Source organism: Haemorhous mexicanus, chromosome 6, assembly GCF_027477595.1.
Source record: "Haemorhous mexicanus isolate bHaeMex1 chromosome 6, bHaeMex1.pri, whole genome shotgun sequence".
NCBI lineage: Eukaryota > Metazoa > Chordata > Aves > Passeriformes > Fringillidae > Haemorhous > Haemorhous mexicanus.
Genome location: NC_082346.1, coordinates 41,708,768 through 41,727,525, shown reverse-complemented (window position 1 = coordinate 41,727,525; position 18,758 = coordinate 41,708,768). Strand labels below are relative to the sequence as shown.

Genomic DNA, 18,758 nt, shown 5'->3' with positions numbered 1-18,758 from the left:
AGTGTCATATGTTTTATTTGTCACATTATCCCCAGGTGTGACATGGAATCTAAATGTGTAAAAAACAAAATCTGCAAAAGAGTGATTTCATCATCCTTGTGATTTCCAGATCCCAAACCTAGCCAAATCACTGCCACCAGACATCTCCCACAGTTATAATGTGTCTCCCAGCCTCTTTGCCTCACTCCTGACTATGGATGGCTACTGTCTCAAAGAAGGGTGGCAATGCTCTATGAGCTGATATACTGAAAAATAAAACTGAAAGCTTGCAGATGATTTTACCTAATAGACCCTACATCAGTGGACTGCAATTGATTCCTTGTGTATTGGTTTTACATTGTTTTCCTTCCAAGCAACTCACTACTGTGAGATGATTTTAAAAAGTAAAAAAGAAACAATAGCCATTGGGTTTTGTTCTTAAGCATATTTCAGGGTCCCATAGAGGTAAGGATCTCATCTTTTATCACAAACTTTCACACCATCCCTAGTCTAGCTGATCCTGATTACCTTCTTTTTATCCAGCTAAGACTGCAAATATCCCTGCACCACAACTGACGTTTACACTTCTGTTACTCCCTTAAGAAAATCCAAAGCAGATCAAACTCCTCATCCAGAGGATACATCTTTTGCCAAACTGAATCAACAGATTGCCTCAATGTTAATTAGGTTCAAGAGAATAAGGAAAATTACAGTTCTTTTTAAAAAAAACTTCCTCGACACAAACTGTCCTGGACAGACCCAGAAGAAATACCTGGATTTTTTTCTGCTGGACTGGTTAATTATACATAGCACAGTTCCCCAGTTTGCATGTGGAGGTGGTTAAAATAAAAGAAATTCCTTGGATTATGGTGACAATAAAAGCTGAGTTGATATTTATCCTGTACCACAGAGACAAATGACATGTCCCATTTCTCTGAAAATGGACAAATGTCCAGAAGGTGCTCTGCAGTGGAGAAGGGACAGGACGGGATGCTTAGGTCTGCACCTGCACTCTGTGTGCAGCCTTGCAAGAGCTACTGAGCGCACGCAAGAGGCAGAAGGTGACAGCCAAGAACACGAGGGTTTCACAGGGGAGGTGTGTGATCCATCACAGGGCTCTGGCTGGCTATTTCTTTCTGTGGGAGCTGTGCTGCTGAGAGCAGCAGGAGCACCCCAGGCATTTGCAGCCAGCCCCAGAGCCCTGACCAAACCCAGTCCTAAGCGAGTCACTGACCTGACTTCCATCCTTACTGGACATCAGTTTTCCAGGCTGTGGTTACACTAAAAGTGGGTGATAAGCTTTTCATTTACATGAGGTCAGGATGCATGCTCACGTGCTGTATATCAAAGCTAACAATCATTGCCAATTTTTCATTGGGGTATTTTAAAGTTTTCGAGGTCAAGAATACAACCTGGCCTTTTAAAAATATTCCAAAGGACCTGTCCTCACTGTAGGCAACAGTAATTTGAACTGAGACAAACTCTACGGAGCTACAATATTCAAAAAGTTCTACTTTAAAAAAATTGAAAAGTGGTCTTTTTTCCTCCCCAGACTCTCATCTCTAAGAGACTATGATCAATTAACCTTTAACTTTGAAAAATAAAAAAATTCCTGTGACAGTCAGAAATGAAATTCTTTAAAGATTAGGTGCTAGGAGAGCAATATCAGGCTTAGAATGAAATCCTAGTAATGCTCTGAACTATCAAATCACTTCTTGCTCTGAAAATATAATTATTCTGTAAGCGTTATGTCAGACAATATTAAATGCAAAAAGCGTAGCTTAAATAAAACTTTTTTCCTAGTGGAAAGGCTCTCTGCACAATATTTTCAATGACACAGAAAAAACAAGTCAGCTTGCAATTAATGAAAAACAATACAATGTTCAATAAGTAGCATGCTTGGCAAGCACTTTTAGTGACACCAGATTTAAAATAATGCTGTTATTGCAGTCAGAAACAGCCCCCAAATGCTTATGATATCCATTTCTAGTCATCTGCTTTCAGTATTGCACACCTGATTTTGTAATATTCACCGTAGATTTTGATGGCAATTATAAACCCATGGACTATATCCCATTTGTGTGGCACACAGCCTCTCTCAATTTATTATTATAATACTTACTGTTTTTCTTACTGAGAAATGTCAAGCTACACAAGGATTTACCTTATACTTTGCTTTGGTCAAGTTGTTGCAACTATAATGATGTTTCCCAAATAAATGAAAAAAAAGCGGAAAAAAGAAGGCAGAGGAAAATCTATCTGTAAGTGAGATACCTTTGGATTTACTGTCTAAATCAAACAGTTTTAAAATGACAACACAGTATAAGCAGAATAACTTCTGTATTTGTATGGTATCTCCACTACCAATAAAAGAGATTTTAAGAATAAAGTGGCTGAAGAGGTGTGCACAATGCTTGCACATCTTACCTGGCATAGTCTCTTATCCTGGCTAGCTGTGAGATTGCAGGGTATGTAGCTATCAATTCCACTGACATTACAATTTCCCTTTCTCAAAGCAGCAATAACCTGTCACTTTACACTGTCCTTTCTCTGACCCTCTCCCGCCTCTCTGCTCATTTTTATTCTTATTGACAAGACTTATTATTCCTCCTCCCAATTCCAAGTAGCTACCCTTTTGCAAATAGTAGTATCAACTATGTGGTCACTAGTAGTATCGGTCAACAATGTTATTAATATAGCACACACTGCTGGGAGCAGATCAAACAGCCATGCTTTAAAATATTAGTTTTGCAAAGGTACCACGAGGCAAATAATTGCAGTTTTCTTCACCTTATACAATGTAATATTGCAAGGACAGATCTCAAGAATTTGGTGCTAATTACCAGCCCAGTAATTTGGAGGACATGTTATTTTTTTTCTTGTTGCTTTCAAACGCAAAATAAAATAAAACCATAACAGAAGGGTGCTGTATCTGTGTTTAAAGAAGCAGTTGTTGGCAAACACCATAGCTCACTTCTGCCGAAATGTACACAACTGATATATGCAGCCCAGAAAGCTGGCACCAGGGGCTTACAACCTTAATTTGCCTGCAAGAAGAAATGGAGATTTACCTTCAGAGCACGTTCTTGATTGTTTTCAGCAGTCATATGTCTCGTGTTGTTTGCTGAAGTCTGGTTCTGCTCTTTCAGATGATGAAGCTCCTGCTCCAGCCGTTTGCACTGCAACGAGGAAAGAATCCCATTAAGGAGAGGAGTGTGGGCATATTTTTTTTCAACAAGCCAAAAGACTTACCGTAAATAACCCCACCACCATTTCTGCAGTAGTGAAAGCATCAGACAAAAGCAAGTTACAATCCCAGACAGTACTAAAGCTACATTTTTAAAATGTATATCATTATTCAGTTTCTTCCTGGTCCAAAAGTATGCCAAAATCACTATGTATCTAATAAGATATTTATCAGGGTTGAATTTGGGTTAAACTTCTGCTCCTAGTTATGCCAATATATGGCTAGATTTTGGCTTTTATGTATTAAGTAAGTAGATATAAAGGAAAGAATTCATTATTTTTGAAATGCAAGCAAATGAAAGACCCTCCACCCAAATCAAGGATCCAGCCTTTTATTAGCAAATATAGATGAAATTTTTAGATTTGTATTTTTCATACAAAGAGGTTACGCTAATTCTCCAAAATTTTTTTCTTTAAATATTTAAACTTAATGACAAAAAATGAGAAAATTAGCACTTGCTACTGTGTGCCTGCACATGTAGACTTACTGCTGTCTGCTGAGAATTTATTTTAACGATTAAAAATCTGCAAGTTAAAACCAAACTATATTTTGCTCTTTTTTACATTAACTATAGAAGGTCTTGCCCAGTTCCTTGGTTTGAAAGAGCAATTAGTTGCCTGCAGACAGTTCTTTGCCTTATTAAAAAAAACCTGTTCTAAAAAAAAAAAAAAGAAAAAAGAAAAAGAAAAAAAGAAAAAGAAAACAATGCCGACAAAGTATCAAGAAGACATATGGGAATAACTGTTAGAACTAGGGAAAAGTACCCGGAGAAGCATTTTACAAAAGTGCATTACAAGCCAGTAGTTTGAATATGATCACCAAAGCCCACAGCTAGTAGACTGTAGGAACGAAAGACAATTAATTGATAAAAAATATTTTAATACATACTTTATGAAAACACTAGCAAATAAAAAGAATAAGAATTGTGCTATAATGCCCATGTAAGCACTGCTGTCTCAAAAGAACTGGAAATGTCAGTCTCTTTTGGTGTCTTAGTGACTGTGGACAACACAGCACTGAGCTTCCCATCATATAGATGCACCCTATTCCTGAGCAATTCAGTATATGGGACAATGAAGCCTAGCTCATGTAAACTCTAAAGAAAGAAAAACTGTGAAACAGAAGGCTTCAGAAGTGAAAAAATTACAAATGAGGGCTAAGTAAAATAACAAATGCTACAGGATCTTGAGACAGAAATTTAAAGACATGCCAACACATACAATTCTTAAACACAAAATAAGACCTAAAAATATACTGCTCATCAGGTATCCAGTATAATATATAAACCAGAATGATCCAATCCTCTATTTGAATAAATTTTAATCATTTGTAGTAGCCCAAAATTACTATTAAAAATTTCATTCACATATCTGTTATATGTCATTACTTCTGTTAGAAATCTGAGTTTATTTCTAATAGGATTATGTGTTTTAAAGGCAGTGAATTTTTCTGGCCTAGTATATTCTCTCAATGTGTGTTGTAAACCTGCTTAATGTTCTTAATGTTCTTAAGTTTCATTTTTATTGCAAGAAAAAATACATTTTCCCACAGATAGGGTAATACAGAAAAAATATTAAGATACATTTGATTGTAAGAATTTTCACATACTCAAGCTATTTAACGTCTGTGTTTATCACACACACACACAAAATCACAAATCACAGAATCCCAGATGTAACTTTTTCCACACATGAAAACTGTCTGTTTGACTACTGAAGAACTAAACACAGATTACGGAGCTTTTTTCTCCAGCAACATTTTTTTCCTTGGCTTATGTGATCTAGACACCATTAAAAAAAAATCAATCTACCATTGCAGGCACTATACATTACATCATGTATGATCACCAAAACACTCACTTTTTTGCTTTGCCAATATTCTTCTTCAAAACAGTGTTTTGGAACACACAATTTGACAACAACACAAGTTTACATAGAGTAAATATGATTTAAAATAATGAAATCTCAATTTACCTTTAAAACCTGAATTTATAATCATGTTATTCTCTTGATTCCAAAAGGCATGTGAAGTATGCTAAGAGCAAAACCTAGCTACAGGACTACATGAGAAAATATTTCGGTGTACAGAGCAGATTGTACCACTGAGAGCATGGGTGCAATCTTAATTCTGCTCTCCACTCCTGTGAAGACAGGACACTGAAATAAAGAGCAGCAGTGGGACTCAAGGATCTTGCAGAACACACAACTAGTAAAGTACAGTAAAGATGCAACACAGGTAGCATAAAATGGATAAACCTCCCTATCAAGTCAACCTTGATATGATTACATTTACATCAAACTTGGGAACATTTTCTCTTTCATTTCACTTCTACTGAGAGTGTTGATACCTGAAAAAAGCCCCCAGGGCATTTTCAACAAGTATACTGCTTGAATTCAATTTGGGACATCATTGAAAGAAATGGTGATCTAATTTGACCTTTGCACCTAAGTGTTTTACTATGTTGGAAACAATGCATTAACAGAGGATATTCTGATTTATTCTTGGCTGTCTAGGAAGTAAAATCTTCAATTACACTCTTTGTGAAAGCATTATAATAATAGTCTTAAACAGCAACACTGTGTATGTCTCAATAAAATTTTATACTTTACAACTTTGATACCTGAGCTACTTTGAAAATATTAAATCAGCATTCTAAAGGAAAGCACTCCTTTTCATAAGAGTAGAAGCATGTGAAATTTTAGTGCAACCTTGCTGCAAAGAAAAGTTTTAAAAATAGAATTTAAAACAATGCAGCCCTTTTATTCATTTCAGCCAACATTTTTTGAATTCTGTGTCACTAGTTGTTAGCAAGGTCCAGTAAAAATAGATGTTCTTTAAAAGATCATGTGTTTTTATTGGTTCACTCCAGCCTCTAAAATGCCAACAGCTGCAAGTAAGAAACTGAATTTCCTTCTAAAAACATATATAAAAATACTTTTTGAAGCACAGTGAAGAGAAGACATCATCCAACTTGGTACTGACAAAAAGGAAATGTATCCTTTTAAGAAAGCTGAAAGCTAAAGGAAGTGTTTAATTTGAGATACTATGTCTAAAGTCTGTTATCTCAAACTTGTGAAAACACACTTGGGAAAACTTCAAACAGACAATATATTTTGTGCAACACAGGTTACCTAAACATCAGATCTGAGGTTTAATTGTGCCCCGAAATGCAAACTCATATGAGTTCAATGTGTTATGAAACATGGGCTGTCAATTGAGAAAACTGCTTCTCTACCTCAGATACTTTGAGAACATCAAGGACTGTGGGAGCAGTGTGGACACATGTCAATGAGAAACTGTCTTGATCAGATGACCTTGCTGAGTAAAGACACTGATGATACTGATGACCTTGCCAAGTAAAGGATATTAAAGCCTCAGAAATGGGAACATAATTTTATACAGGAATCACACAAACAACTCACTGACAATTAACTTTACTGTGTGGTCTACTGTGTGCATTCACAGTTCTGTAGCCGGAGAGGCAATATAGGCAATTGAAGGTACAATAAAACCCACCCTCAAAATCAATCCTGACAAAGGTTTCCTCTCTTCTTTCAAAACCACACATCTGTTCTCCTCTCTGAAGGTATTCCCCCCAAAAAGTCTCCTTAGCTAGCCTGAATCAAGGTGATAATGTACTTAACAGACAATGAACCTCATTAAGCCTACTTCAAGTGTTCCTTGAGCAACCATCACTGACTGCCCAGCTGACAGTTGTCAGTACAACATCATCCATTCCCAGCAACAGGTTCTCAATCTTCTCTTCCACTGTATTTCCACCACGCAACTCATTTAAATACATGCAGTCTTTTGAAACAAATACCTCTGTACCAGCATAGGATATATCACAAGCAGCTAAGACAAAATGAAAAGCAAAGCAGGTAACTTCCAAAAGGATAAGAAGTTATTCAGCCAGGAAAACAAGGGTAGACAGCAAGTAAACGTATCCTTCCTCCCCATCTTAAAATGTAAATGATTAGGCTACTGTTGAATCTTTTCTAATGCACACCAGGTAACGTGATTCAGCAGAATGAGGATGTTTGTGAGAGTCACTGGTTCAAGCTGCAGTGGGTGCTGACCCCTTTCAGTGACTCCCCCGGTGGAAGTGTTGGAACACCAAAGGGAAAATCCAGACAAATTGAAAAAGGAGCATCTGCTAAAAGGGACACTGATAGAGAGGTCAAGAAATGGACCAGGAGAATACCACTGAGTAAAGTCCATGAGGCCCACCCAGAAGGCGACTGTTAAAAGAGAGCCTCAGCCCCAGTTATACAAAAGGAGTAAAGATGTTTTACCTTGAATCAAGTATTTCAGAAGATAGAAAAATCAATGCAAATAACCACTTAATAGTGTTTGGCCTTTACTAGAAAATGAGGTTGCATTAACATATCAAACATAACTTTAGCACTTGTATAAACAAATCATCTTTAACATGCTGTCAGCTTTTCAGCATTTTCTTCTTCAACTTGTACCTGTAACATGTTAACATAGTGTTACAGTGCCTGCCACATCTACACAGATTGATGAGTTATTTTTTGATCATCATTTAACATGATCCTTCAGTGAGGTGTTCTCAAAGTAAAAGGTTCAGACACTACACAAAAGTAAAGAAAAACCTGCAAGTCATTGGAGAAATAATGTTATAGGGACAGAGATGGAATACAGCAAAGCATTAACATTGAGCAGAAGGGCCTCCTGTCCCCACCCATTTGGTTCCTGTGTGGTTTGTATGAAGACAACATCTATCCCCAGAGGTTTCATGCAGAAGCCTGTTTAACTCTGCACATCTTAGGTCAATCAGGCTGATCACGTGCTTTCAAAATTTTCAAATTTTGCTACACCAGGGTTCCTCGCTCTCATCTCATTGAAATAGGATGGTAGTGTCAGATGAATTCCTCATTTTGTATTTCAGCACAGATTTGACACAGGAAAGGGTACTGTGACACTATCTGGCTCAGGAAGCAACAGCTAAAAATGAATATAACAGAAAACTATAACACTTCCTTACCATAAATGCAGTTCTGGTGGCTATTTAATCCCATTACATCTATATTTGCTTTTAATATTACTGTATGGCATATAATATTTTTCATTGCCTTTCATTAAAAGGAATAAAAACTAACCTCTCCTGAACTTATGGCAATATGCTAGTGAAAAAAAAGTCAACACATTATGCCATTTATATGCTAGGGAAAAAGGAGAGGAATTGATTTGTCTCTGTTATTAAAGGTATGGGGGTCAAAGTCTAATGAAACAAACATACTAATATGAGGCAAAATTCTGCACTAAGTTCTTTCCTCAATTTTGAATATTATTTCATTGTCTTATTCAATTAGTACATAGAAAATATAATATTTCATTAGTATACATTTGTTCACCTAAAGTCCTTATCAAAACTTGCAGTGCTTACAAACTTGAAAATCAGCACTGGCATAAACTCACAAGAGTACACTTGAGGAGCTTGCTGAAAAAAGCCACAGTGCCTAGATGGAGGCATTGTAACGTGCTTGTTCTTGTGCTGACCTGAGTGAGGTCAGGCCGGTGAGGCAGGTGGATCTTTGGTCCAATCTGATTGCACTAGTCAGTCGTATGTAGGCCTCCCTAGGTTAAAAATACATAACCACAGTCTCCCACAAATAGCTTAAATCTGTCATTAAACTTAAGGTAACATATTTTTATTCAAGTCACACAAAAATCAAAAGTGAGTACTAAGTCACTCACTCTGGGTCAGCCAGTGTATAATGACTTGATTGCATATCAGTGCCTTCACTTCAAACACTGAGAGTACTCTGCCACATTCTGTGGACTTCTATGCATGAAGACCTTGCTGAACTGGAATTCTCAATTACTGAAGCATTGTAAAACAAAAATAACATAGTTCCTATCGAATAACTTCGGAAAACGGCTTATGTTCTCCAAATTCTGGGAAAGTCAGAGTCCATCTGAATGGCAGAACTATTTTCCCACATGCATTTTTTTCCTTTACACATTTTAAGTAAAATGTTCATGAGCAAAGTAAGTGACACACCATACATTGATGGAAAATGCATCAATACCACTGAAAGATAAGTTTATGGGGCACTGAGATCCTACTACTACACAGCACAATACTTCCTGAAGTGATAAAGTGCATCTGTGTTTTGAAATTAGTTAACACATATTCACTGCAGTGAACAAGTGAAGTACAAATAATTATTCCAGATATCAAACATGAAAAAGATGAAGAAACAAAGCTACGTTTTCACCCGTTATATTTTTAAGTCTTCACCTGTGGAAACCTAAATGCAATAAATAAGCATTGCCTGTGAAGTAAACAAAACCAATTCAACTGATTCTTCTCTTAGTCAGTTGTTTTGTTCACCTTTTCTTACTTTGTTTATAATGATCTGTATTTCAGACTGGCTCCCAGCTCAAATATGCCAAATGGAACACAAGTGTTCTCACTCTGACTGCCCTTCTTCCCCCTCCCCTCAATATTTTTTTTTTTAACAGTCTGCCCCTTGTCCCAAATTCATCACAATTTCTGGAGAGGCAAACATCTTGCACCACTTGGATGCTATACACTCTTTCCTTTGCAGACAAAAATAATACCAAAGCCATCCAGTCAAAACACAAACCAACCTTTGGTGTCACTGTGAATTATGTACTTTGAACTGCAGATGTTTGGAAGCACTTATATAAATAGAATTTATCCTTTTTTTCTAAAGTAATAATAAAAAAAAAAAAAGAAAGAAATTAGTTTCTACATAATAATCACTAGAAAAAATTTTCCTTTAAATTATAATTTTGTATTAAAGTTTTCTAACTTTGAGAAAAATTACTTCACTTCAAAGTTTTGGCAAACCATCAACAAATGTGTTTGAATGATTATTTATACAATGCCCAGCAGCTTAGAACTACTGGAATTTCAAGAAAAAAAAGTGTTTTTGTAGAGTTTAGGCCTCAGAAACACACACATCTTTAAAAAGTTATATTCTATTAGTAAGAGAAACACTTAGATGTAAATGCTGCCTTTTTTTTTTTTTTTTTTTGGTAGCAGTGCAATGGTGTCTTGCTTCAAAAAGCTACAAAAAGAAATGTATCAAAATACAAATAAAACATTTTTGGTTTTTTTGTCACTATGAGCCAGTTGCAACCTGCAGCATTAAGGCAGATAATACGCTGTAAGCATGACTAGGTTTCCTCCTACCATTCCTTTCCCTGTCTATTTCTGAACACTTCAAATGCAGCAAAACAAGTTTTCATTTATTTTCGTTTTAATAGTTAAAGGAACTGTAGGTGCACAGTAAGAAATTCAGAAAATTCAGACCATGAAGTTTAACTGTTGACACCCTTCATGTGAACCATCCTTACACGTGCAGCGATTCCACAGCACTGAGCAGCACTGATACCCACCCAACTGCATTCTCTACATATTCTTACTTCCTTGCAATGATGACATTTCAAAGATCAAAACAACCCTGATCTGCTTTTCAGTGAGCTCAGCACACAAAGACTTCCTAATCAATGAAACTCACTATAAAAATGTGCAAGAAATAGAGAAAGGAAAAGGTGGCGTTCCTGAGCTGTGTGTGACTCACAGGTCATTCAGGCACGGTTCCTGCGCTGGCTGTGCACTGGATGACCACGCCTGTGCTAACAGGGGCTGCTGACAGACACCTGATCTGCAGGAGGAAACAGCAGCAGGAGCTGCTGAAGCCACATAACTGGGTCACCTTCACATTTTCCTGTGTCCACTGCACATAAGTTAACAAACTTACCTCACCTCTGAGGTGTCTCTAATCAAAACACAAACCTAGTAACCTGGAGTCAAACATTTATTTATGAGGCTGTACCGGGTCTGAAAGCCAGAAAAAATGCATTCAACTAAACTAAGAGTGTTTTTTTCCTAATTGCCTGTCATATATAAATAAGCAACTTCTGCTTTACATCAAAGTCACATTATTAATTCAATTTTTTAATTTCATGCCTATAAGTCTAATAAATAATGTATAAACTAAGCATGTAAGCAGATGAGTAGTACACAAGTAGTACGCCTGCTCACGCCCCACTGCAGAGTTTTAGAAAGACTAGACACTGTCACAGTACAATGACATTATAATTCACATGTCATTGTTATATTTAAAAGCAAGGGAAACTACCAATACTCCCAAATAATTCAGGAAATGGAAAACACTAATTAAAATTTTATCACAAGAGCAAAAGAGCACTCACGAGCCAAGATTATCTTTTAAAAGTAATGTCAAAAAATAAAAAAGTCTTGATTAGCTAAATTCTAAATCACTGAATAAAGTTCTACAAGTACAAAAACAGTTAGACTGGGATCAGCTTTACTTTCAATGAACATTAGTAAGTCCAGCGTACTGATAGAAGAGAAGATTTCAGAGCAGAAACTTCTGCATAGAAAATAATTCAGAGTAATTAACCTCAATATCTTTAAAACATTTAAAGAATAAAATCATACAACACCCAAGAGGTTTTGGAATAAATCTGCCATTTAAGCAGAACATGCATTAATAGACCACTTACACAAAAACCAGGACCTAAATACCCTGCTGAAATAATACCTGAAATAATTTCTACCATGGTTAAGGACTAAGCAGTAGTGCAAGAAAGGTCACCAAGAGTCAAGTCAAAGCCTCTGAATATTAAAATATTATTCTAATCTTATTTTATTTATGGTCTTAGCATGCATTTCCCACATCAATGCAACTCCCACATACTCATTTGCAAGGTGGCTTTGGTCAAAGATTATGTGTTACTAATGGATGGAACACAAATTTCAGAAAGGCATAAACTATATTTTCAAATAACTTTAAAAAAGAAATTCACTTCTCCTCCTTCATTGCTGAAAGGAGGAAACATAAGTCTTCCCTCTCCAAGTTCCTTAGCTACTCCCTCCTTCAAATGCAGCATCTTTGTTCCCTTCTTTTGCATGGCAGAATATACACACCATAACGTGCACTCTAATTCTCAGTTCTTGTCCTGGCCTGAATAAGGTTCACTTCACTATACCACTTCATTTTTTGTCTACATTTTTACTTCACCTTTTTACCATACATATACTGTTAATTACATGATTCGTCTTTAATTGTACTCATAAATAATTATGTTGTAACTTTTTGTAAACACTAATCACTTTTTCCAACACTCAAATCAAATTAGTAAATAGCAGTTTCTTGTTTTGTGGGATGACAAATTAGCATAGAAAGTTTAAGAATCCTAATCAACTAACGAGATAATGTCAGAATTGGGATTACTACACCCAAACCTTTGCTTTATTGATGTGACCAAATGACATGGAGCTATTGCTTCATGTGGCCACATGTTTTGCTGGCTCCTCAGAAGAATAGTCAGCTCCATTACAACCAAATGGCCTGTGGCCAAGAGACAGCTTGTCAAACATCTGACAACACACCATGACAGAAAGCAGACAATTGCTTTTGTTTAAAGACTTTCCCTCACCCTCACTTCACAACCTGCAGTGTTGGTACTCAAACAATGTATACAGTAGAACAGAGGTAGTGAAAATGTGAAAGCTGTATGAAAAGGAGAAATTTTAGAAACATTCACAGCCTAATCTTCCAACTAGATCTAGAAATTAGGAATCTGATTTGCAGATATAGGCAAGGCACTCAGCTGCAGACAGAGATTATGTTTTTAGAAAGTACAACCTTGTTTAATTGAATGTAACCAATATTAGTTGACAAGAAAACAAAATTTGGTAAGCAATCTGTCATTCTAATGAGCTGGTTTTCAAATAATCTGCAATGGATTTTTGTAAAATCCATATGCAAACAAGGCTATTGCTGAAACATTAAGTTGGCATTTACTGCACAAAAGGACAGGAATACTTCTGGTCCATCTTTAAATATCATCACATTTTTCAAGAAAACAGTATCATGGATCACTGTATAGATGGCAGAGTTTTAAAATCTTTTTATCCTGATATTATAAGCATGTTATTGCAGGTGTATCTTATGGTAGATAATGTCTGTTTGTCCTGGTAAATTTCATACTCTCAGTTGAGCCATCAGTTGCTTAAGGAGCAGTTCTATAATATTTTCTGGTGCATAATATGTCCACATAAAACTCGTTTAACATGAAATAAAAGCTACTTTAAACTAGAGAGTATTACAAACTAATAAAGAGATTATTACAACAAGTAGGTAGGTGAAAACACAAACTTCTGCAGGTAAGTCAGGGACAACAGGCACTTTTCAAATAAATCATCCCAATCTGTAGTATTTGCTCTTTTTCCATAGATTTTTAGAAAACTTGAATACTGAAGGACATAACTATGTGAAAGCAATATTAATGGCAGTGTTTTAACTAAGTATAAGGGTGAAAATGAAGCAACTAATTACAAATCTTCAAATATTGTGAAAACACTTTCTGTCTCATCAATACAGAGAAAGTAACAGCAAATATAGCTAGTTACCAGAAAATACACAAACTGTATTCTAGATAGTTTTTATAGTTTGTTTATGTGCACTAAAAAGTGGAATGAAAAGGCTGGCACTGGATGCTCTCCTTCTCACAGTGAGTCTTTCAAGACTTGTTTTTCAGACTAAGATTCAGTTGAAGCCCTAACATTTTGATTGTGAACAGAAGACCAAGCAATGAGGCTGAAAGAATGCTTGTAGACTAAGAAAGAAAAACTTTGTCTTAAAGATGCAAGAATTAAACTCACAGAGCGGCCTGGTGTTCACTCCCATACTGAATACAAGACAGCAGATCACTTTCAGGAAAAAATTAGTGAAAAATATTGTTTCCTAACATTGCTGGGATCTGTAATACTATCTCTGAAACAAGTGATTCCTCATCATGATTATGACAAGACTTGAAAGAAATCTTATCTATTGGTGAAAAGTCATCTCAAGAGACAATGAAGAGCAAAGTTTTCATAGCCATTATTTCGACAGAGTGCTTTACACTGTTTTTTGGGGTTTCTCTAATCTTTGATAAGACTTCTGCGAGTAGCAGAGAAAGATAATTAAGCTAATTAAGAAATAAGCAACAGCGTAACTGAAAGATGACCAACAACTGATGCACAAATTTGGTTATATATATACTTATATTTACATATTTATAGCTAGTAATTAATAAATAATAAAATTTCTCTCTCAAAAGATAGTTATCAATTCTATTATTAACAATATAACATGCACATTCATAAGCATTACTGCCTCAGTATTTTGGACCAATTAAATACTGTGTAGTTAGACACTTGCATTCTGTATTTCTGACAACAACTCCAGAACTGCAAAAAGTTGTCATACTTGTATGATTTAATACTGTTCTTCATCTACAATAATTTTTCTTTTTTGATAGCTACAAGTATACTTTCTACATAGTCACAGCTTCTTAAGGGCCTTTAAGTATTTCTATGTACTTGAATTGTGTAATTTAGAAAAGCATTTTCAACACAAAAGTAAACTATAAACCAAATGATATTTTGTGCTTCATATTTGACAATAAGTCAAAAACATGACTGTAAAGAATGACAACAAAGCATTAACATCAGGACGCATTAAAAAGTTCCCTTACAAGAGCATCTTCCAGTCACAAGCAGACTGCATGCAATAGGAAAGCCTGTCCTTCATTTGCAATAGAGGGTAATGGAAGCTAAATTTTTCTTGTTCTCAAGCAACTCAGCTTGAAAAATAATTAACAGTGAATAAACAGAACATGGAAAAGAGGCTAAATCCTAGATACTCACAATCTGAAGCACGAAATAGTAAAGCCATACAACAAACAAATGTAGGCATACTTGGTGAACCAGACAAAGATAAGTTAATGCTACTGTGAAATCTCTCTTTCATAAAGAGAATATTGATAGATTTTCTTGTTCCTTTTTTTTGGTCAGGATCACTACACACTTTAAACCAGAATATGTAAAATAATTTCATCAAGCCTAAGGACTTGGAAAAATTGATTAACAGCTTCACAAGCAAGAAAAAAAGGTCATGATTTTCAGACCAAGCCAAGAGAGAAAACTGTCATTTTGGTAATTGTTACCTGATCATTTAAAAATAGTTAAAAATCTAGAAAAAATGGAACTAACAAAAAAATTTTAAGTCCAAAATTTCTTTTTATTCTGATATTGTAATCATGGTATTGCAGGTGTACCTTGTAGTATATGCTGTCTGTTTGTCTTGATAAAGGACAAAAGAAAAGAAAGAAATGGAACTAACAAAAACATTTTTTATCTGGGACCAAATTTCAGTCCCAATCATTTACAATTCCGTTGAAAATGAATAATCAGCTTGTCATCATCATTTTTCATTGTCATCATAATTTTTCCTTATATCCTCTGTTACTGCTAGACTTTAGCTGCCTTACTCATCTCCTCTCTTTAGAGCTTAGCACACATGCTGAATCATAAGGATGACTGTGGAGGGTATTGCAGTGCTGGAAGAGAGGTCAATATTTCACCTCAGGGACTCTGGAAATAAAAATAAATTAAGTCAACAAAAAGTAGCTCTATTCATTCTTCTTAGCTTATATCCCACAACACTCTTAGTCAATTACTGACTTTGTAGAAGTGGCACAATCAGCAATAGAGTTTGCCCGCTATTCTTTGAAGATTTCTCCTCTGCACAATTAAATCCAAACTTTTTATTCTGTGTATCACTTTATTTTCAATTTATGCTACTAGTTTGAAACCTATTTCTCCTTGAAGCAACCAGGTTCATTTACATCTTGATGACAGGACAAAAAAAAGTCTGTATATAAAGTAGTGTAATAATTTTCAAAGGAAAAAGTCTGAATACAACCATACTAGAATACTTTCTCCAAGAACACTGATAGCTTTCACTTCCCTATTTATTTTAATAAATCTCATTCTCTTTCTTAAAATTATCTCATTTTTATCCTTAATTTCATGTAATGCACAATTTACATGCTACTTAGCACTTTCTCTGCTTAATGGAGTGCTATCAGAGAAAACAAATTGGATTCCTTTTTTGATTTAAGCAAACTCAAAGATGCCTCAAACCAGGAATTCACCTAGTGCATTCTGACACAAATGGCATTCAGTCCATAGGGCTTGACTACAGCAAATCTGACAAAAAAACCCAGACAATCAAAACACCCCAAACCAAACCAAACCAAACCAAACCAAACCAAACCAAACCAAACCAAACCAAACCAAACCAAAGAAATTCCTCCCTCCCCATTCTGGAAAGGGGTTAATGTGGACATAAGATGCTGACAACTACTTCATACTCCAGATCCACCACTCTCTAATTCACACTACATGCTAACACAGGCATAATGAAACACAAAATTGCAACTTATGAACACCAAAGAAGGGTTAAGGCAGGAGAAGCAAGTGCATGTGCAGGCCAGGCATATTAGCCTTTTTAGAATCCAGATTAATGATAAAAATGAAACACAAAAATCTTTGTTGATTATCAAAAGAATTCTTATGCAAACTCATCTGCGTATCCAAACTAACAAAGTAATTTTGCATAAAGTTTCCTTAGAAAGTTGACTAAGGAAACCAGCTTTTCATACTATGCACACAGTTTTGGGTGGTTTTTTTTTCCAATTTTTTAAGGAAATCCAATATTTTATCCAACAAGTACCCAAAGCAAAATCAGATTCAACACTTGGTACCTAACTTGAATCTGTGAAGTGTTAAGTATCACAGAAAACCTACTTAAGGTACCACTACAAGAGTTTTGGTACCTACAGACCTTATTGCATGCACAAGAGGGAAATTATTACATGCTCTTCAGAGGGAAAACTGTCTGAATTCTGCTTTTATGACATTGGAAGCTTCTTCTATGCATTGCTGCTACTGAAACAGGTGATCAATAAGCATACAAAACATTTTTCCTCTCTTTCGTCCTAGGGTTTTGACATTAAATATTTAAATTAATTCCAGAAATTGGCTTGAAAGTCTAAGCTGTGTGAATATAAAGCTTAGCCCATGATAGATGAGTCAAACAGCAATTAATGGAACATGTTTGCATGCAAATTTACTGCCATTTTCAAAGGGGTGAGGAGTGTCTAGGTACTGAAGAGAGGATGAATGTTCAACTGGAAATTCATTTAAGTTTACAATTAAAGATATCAAGCTTGATCATGCCCTCAAACACTATGCAGACATGTATTTTCTGAATTCTGCACAACACACTGTTTGCAGAGGAACAACAGGTGATTTAACAGTGCAAACAATAATGTGTCTCCAGGCATCATTCAGTCAAAACCTTATGGCAGCAAAAAGAAGAAATGCAGTATCAATTAAATTTTGCTTCTAAAGCTCAAAAAGAAAAACCATAATCCCTCTCTTCAAGGAAACACTTCATTAACATTTACATATTTATTCACACTTAGCATTCATGGACTAAATACAAAAGTTCAGAATAACAGCTCCTCAGGGTAATTTCCTTCAGATTCTCCTCTCCCTCCATTAATGACCTACCATCTGACCTGCACTTCAAGCTGCAAGAAGTATTAACTCAAAAAATGCAAGACCTCATGCAACCAAAGACTCACTGAAGTCTAAACTAAGGAATAAATTGCAAAATACTTGCTTTCACTAATGAAATTCCAATTCCAGTGAAACCAAAGAGTTCCATGCTCTATTAATAGATGCCTGCCTACAGAGAAATCACAGCCTCTGCTACGTCAGCGTGAGAGACAAATTGACACTACAAACACACATTTGTAGTGTCCCTAAACCTTCTCCTACTATCCTGTTTGAACATCTCACCACTCCGCAGATTTCTTAATGCTTTGAAAACTGTGAATTACATACCCTGATAAATTGAACAGAGCACTATGGCAAAAGACTAAAAAGGTGTTATTTTTTTTTGGGGGGGGGTGGCGGGGGGGCATTCTACACAAATCAGAAAACCCATGCAAGAAACCAAGTTTGGCCATTTTCTTCTCTAGTTAAGTCTCCAGTGGACTAAAGCTCCTACTTCAGAGGCAAAAAATACTTCATGATCTCCTAAATGTAGCCAAATATTTAATGGCATTTTCTCCTGGAAAATATTCATGCTAAAGCCAGCACAAATATACCCAAGGTAGAGAGTCAGAGCACACCTAATCATCTTGGAAAGTAAAGAATTATTATGTATTTTTAAACTGGGTTAGTTTTTTGAAAAACTAAGTAGCCAAGTAGTGAAGAACCTGCCCTTTTCTGAGATGTAAAGGATTCCTGATGCTCTTCAGCATCATTCACAATAGTTTTACTCCACGTGTCCCAAATACAGCAATCACTGGCTTGGTTTGGTGCTTGGGGAGACTCACTTGGTTTATTCTGAGAAGGAGAAAAGAAAACATGGATTAACCATGTTCATTATAACATGGACTTCCTAAAACATGAATTTAGTCAAACTTTCAATTATCTTTATTTAGGTACAGAGGAAAGAAATGTGACATTTTAAAGCACTGTTGCAGTGAAATGCAATCAGACTAAAACTAATATTGCTTATCACAACCACTGCTCATATAACTTTTCCTTTTTGTGATCTCCCTTCAGGATCCCTTTTACTCAGCATTACCCCCAAAGAAG

The 18,758-nt window shown here is 35.8% G+C and overlaps 1 protein-coding gene across 6 annotated transcripts in view; it reads right to left on the bottom strand.

Annotated features, from left to right (window-relative positions):
• The window catches only part of MIPOL1 (mirror-image polydactyly 1), a 188,750-nt gene that overhangs the window by 94,835 nt on the left and 75,157 nt on the right, over window positions 1-18,758 (bottom strand). For all 6 annotated transcript variants that reach the window (XM_059849928.1, XM_059849929.1, XM_059849932.1 and 3 more), the window contains one exon: window positions 3,051-3,158. In XM_059849928.1, coding sequence (XP_059705911.1) covers window positions 3,051-3,158 — 108 coding nt within the window. The remainder of the gene's footprint in view (window positions 1-3,050; window positions 3,159-18,758) is intronic.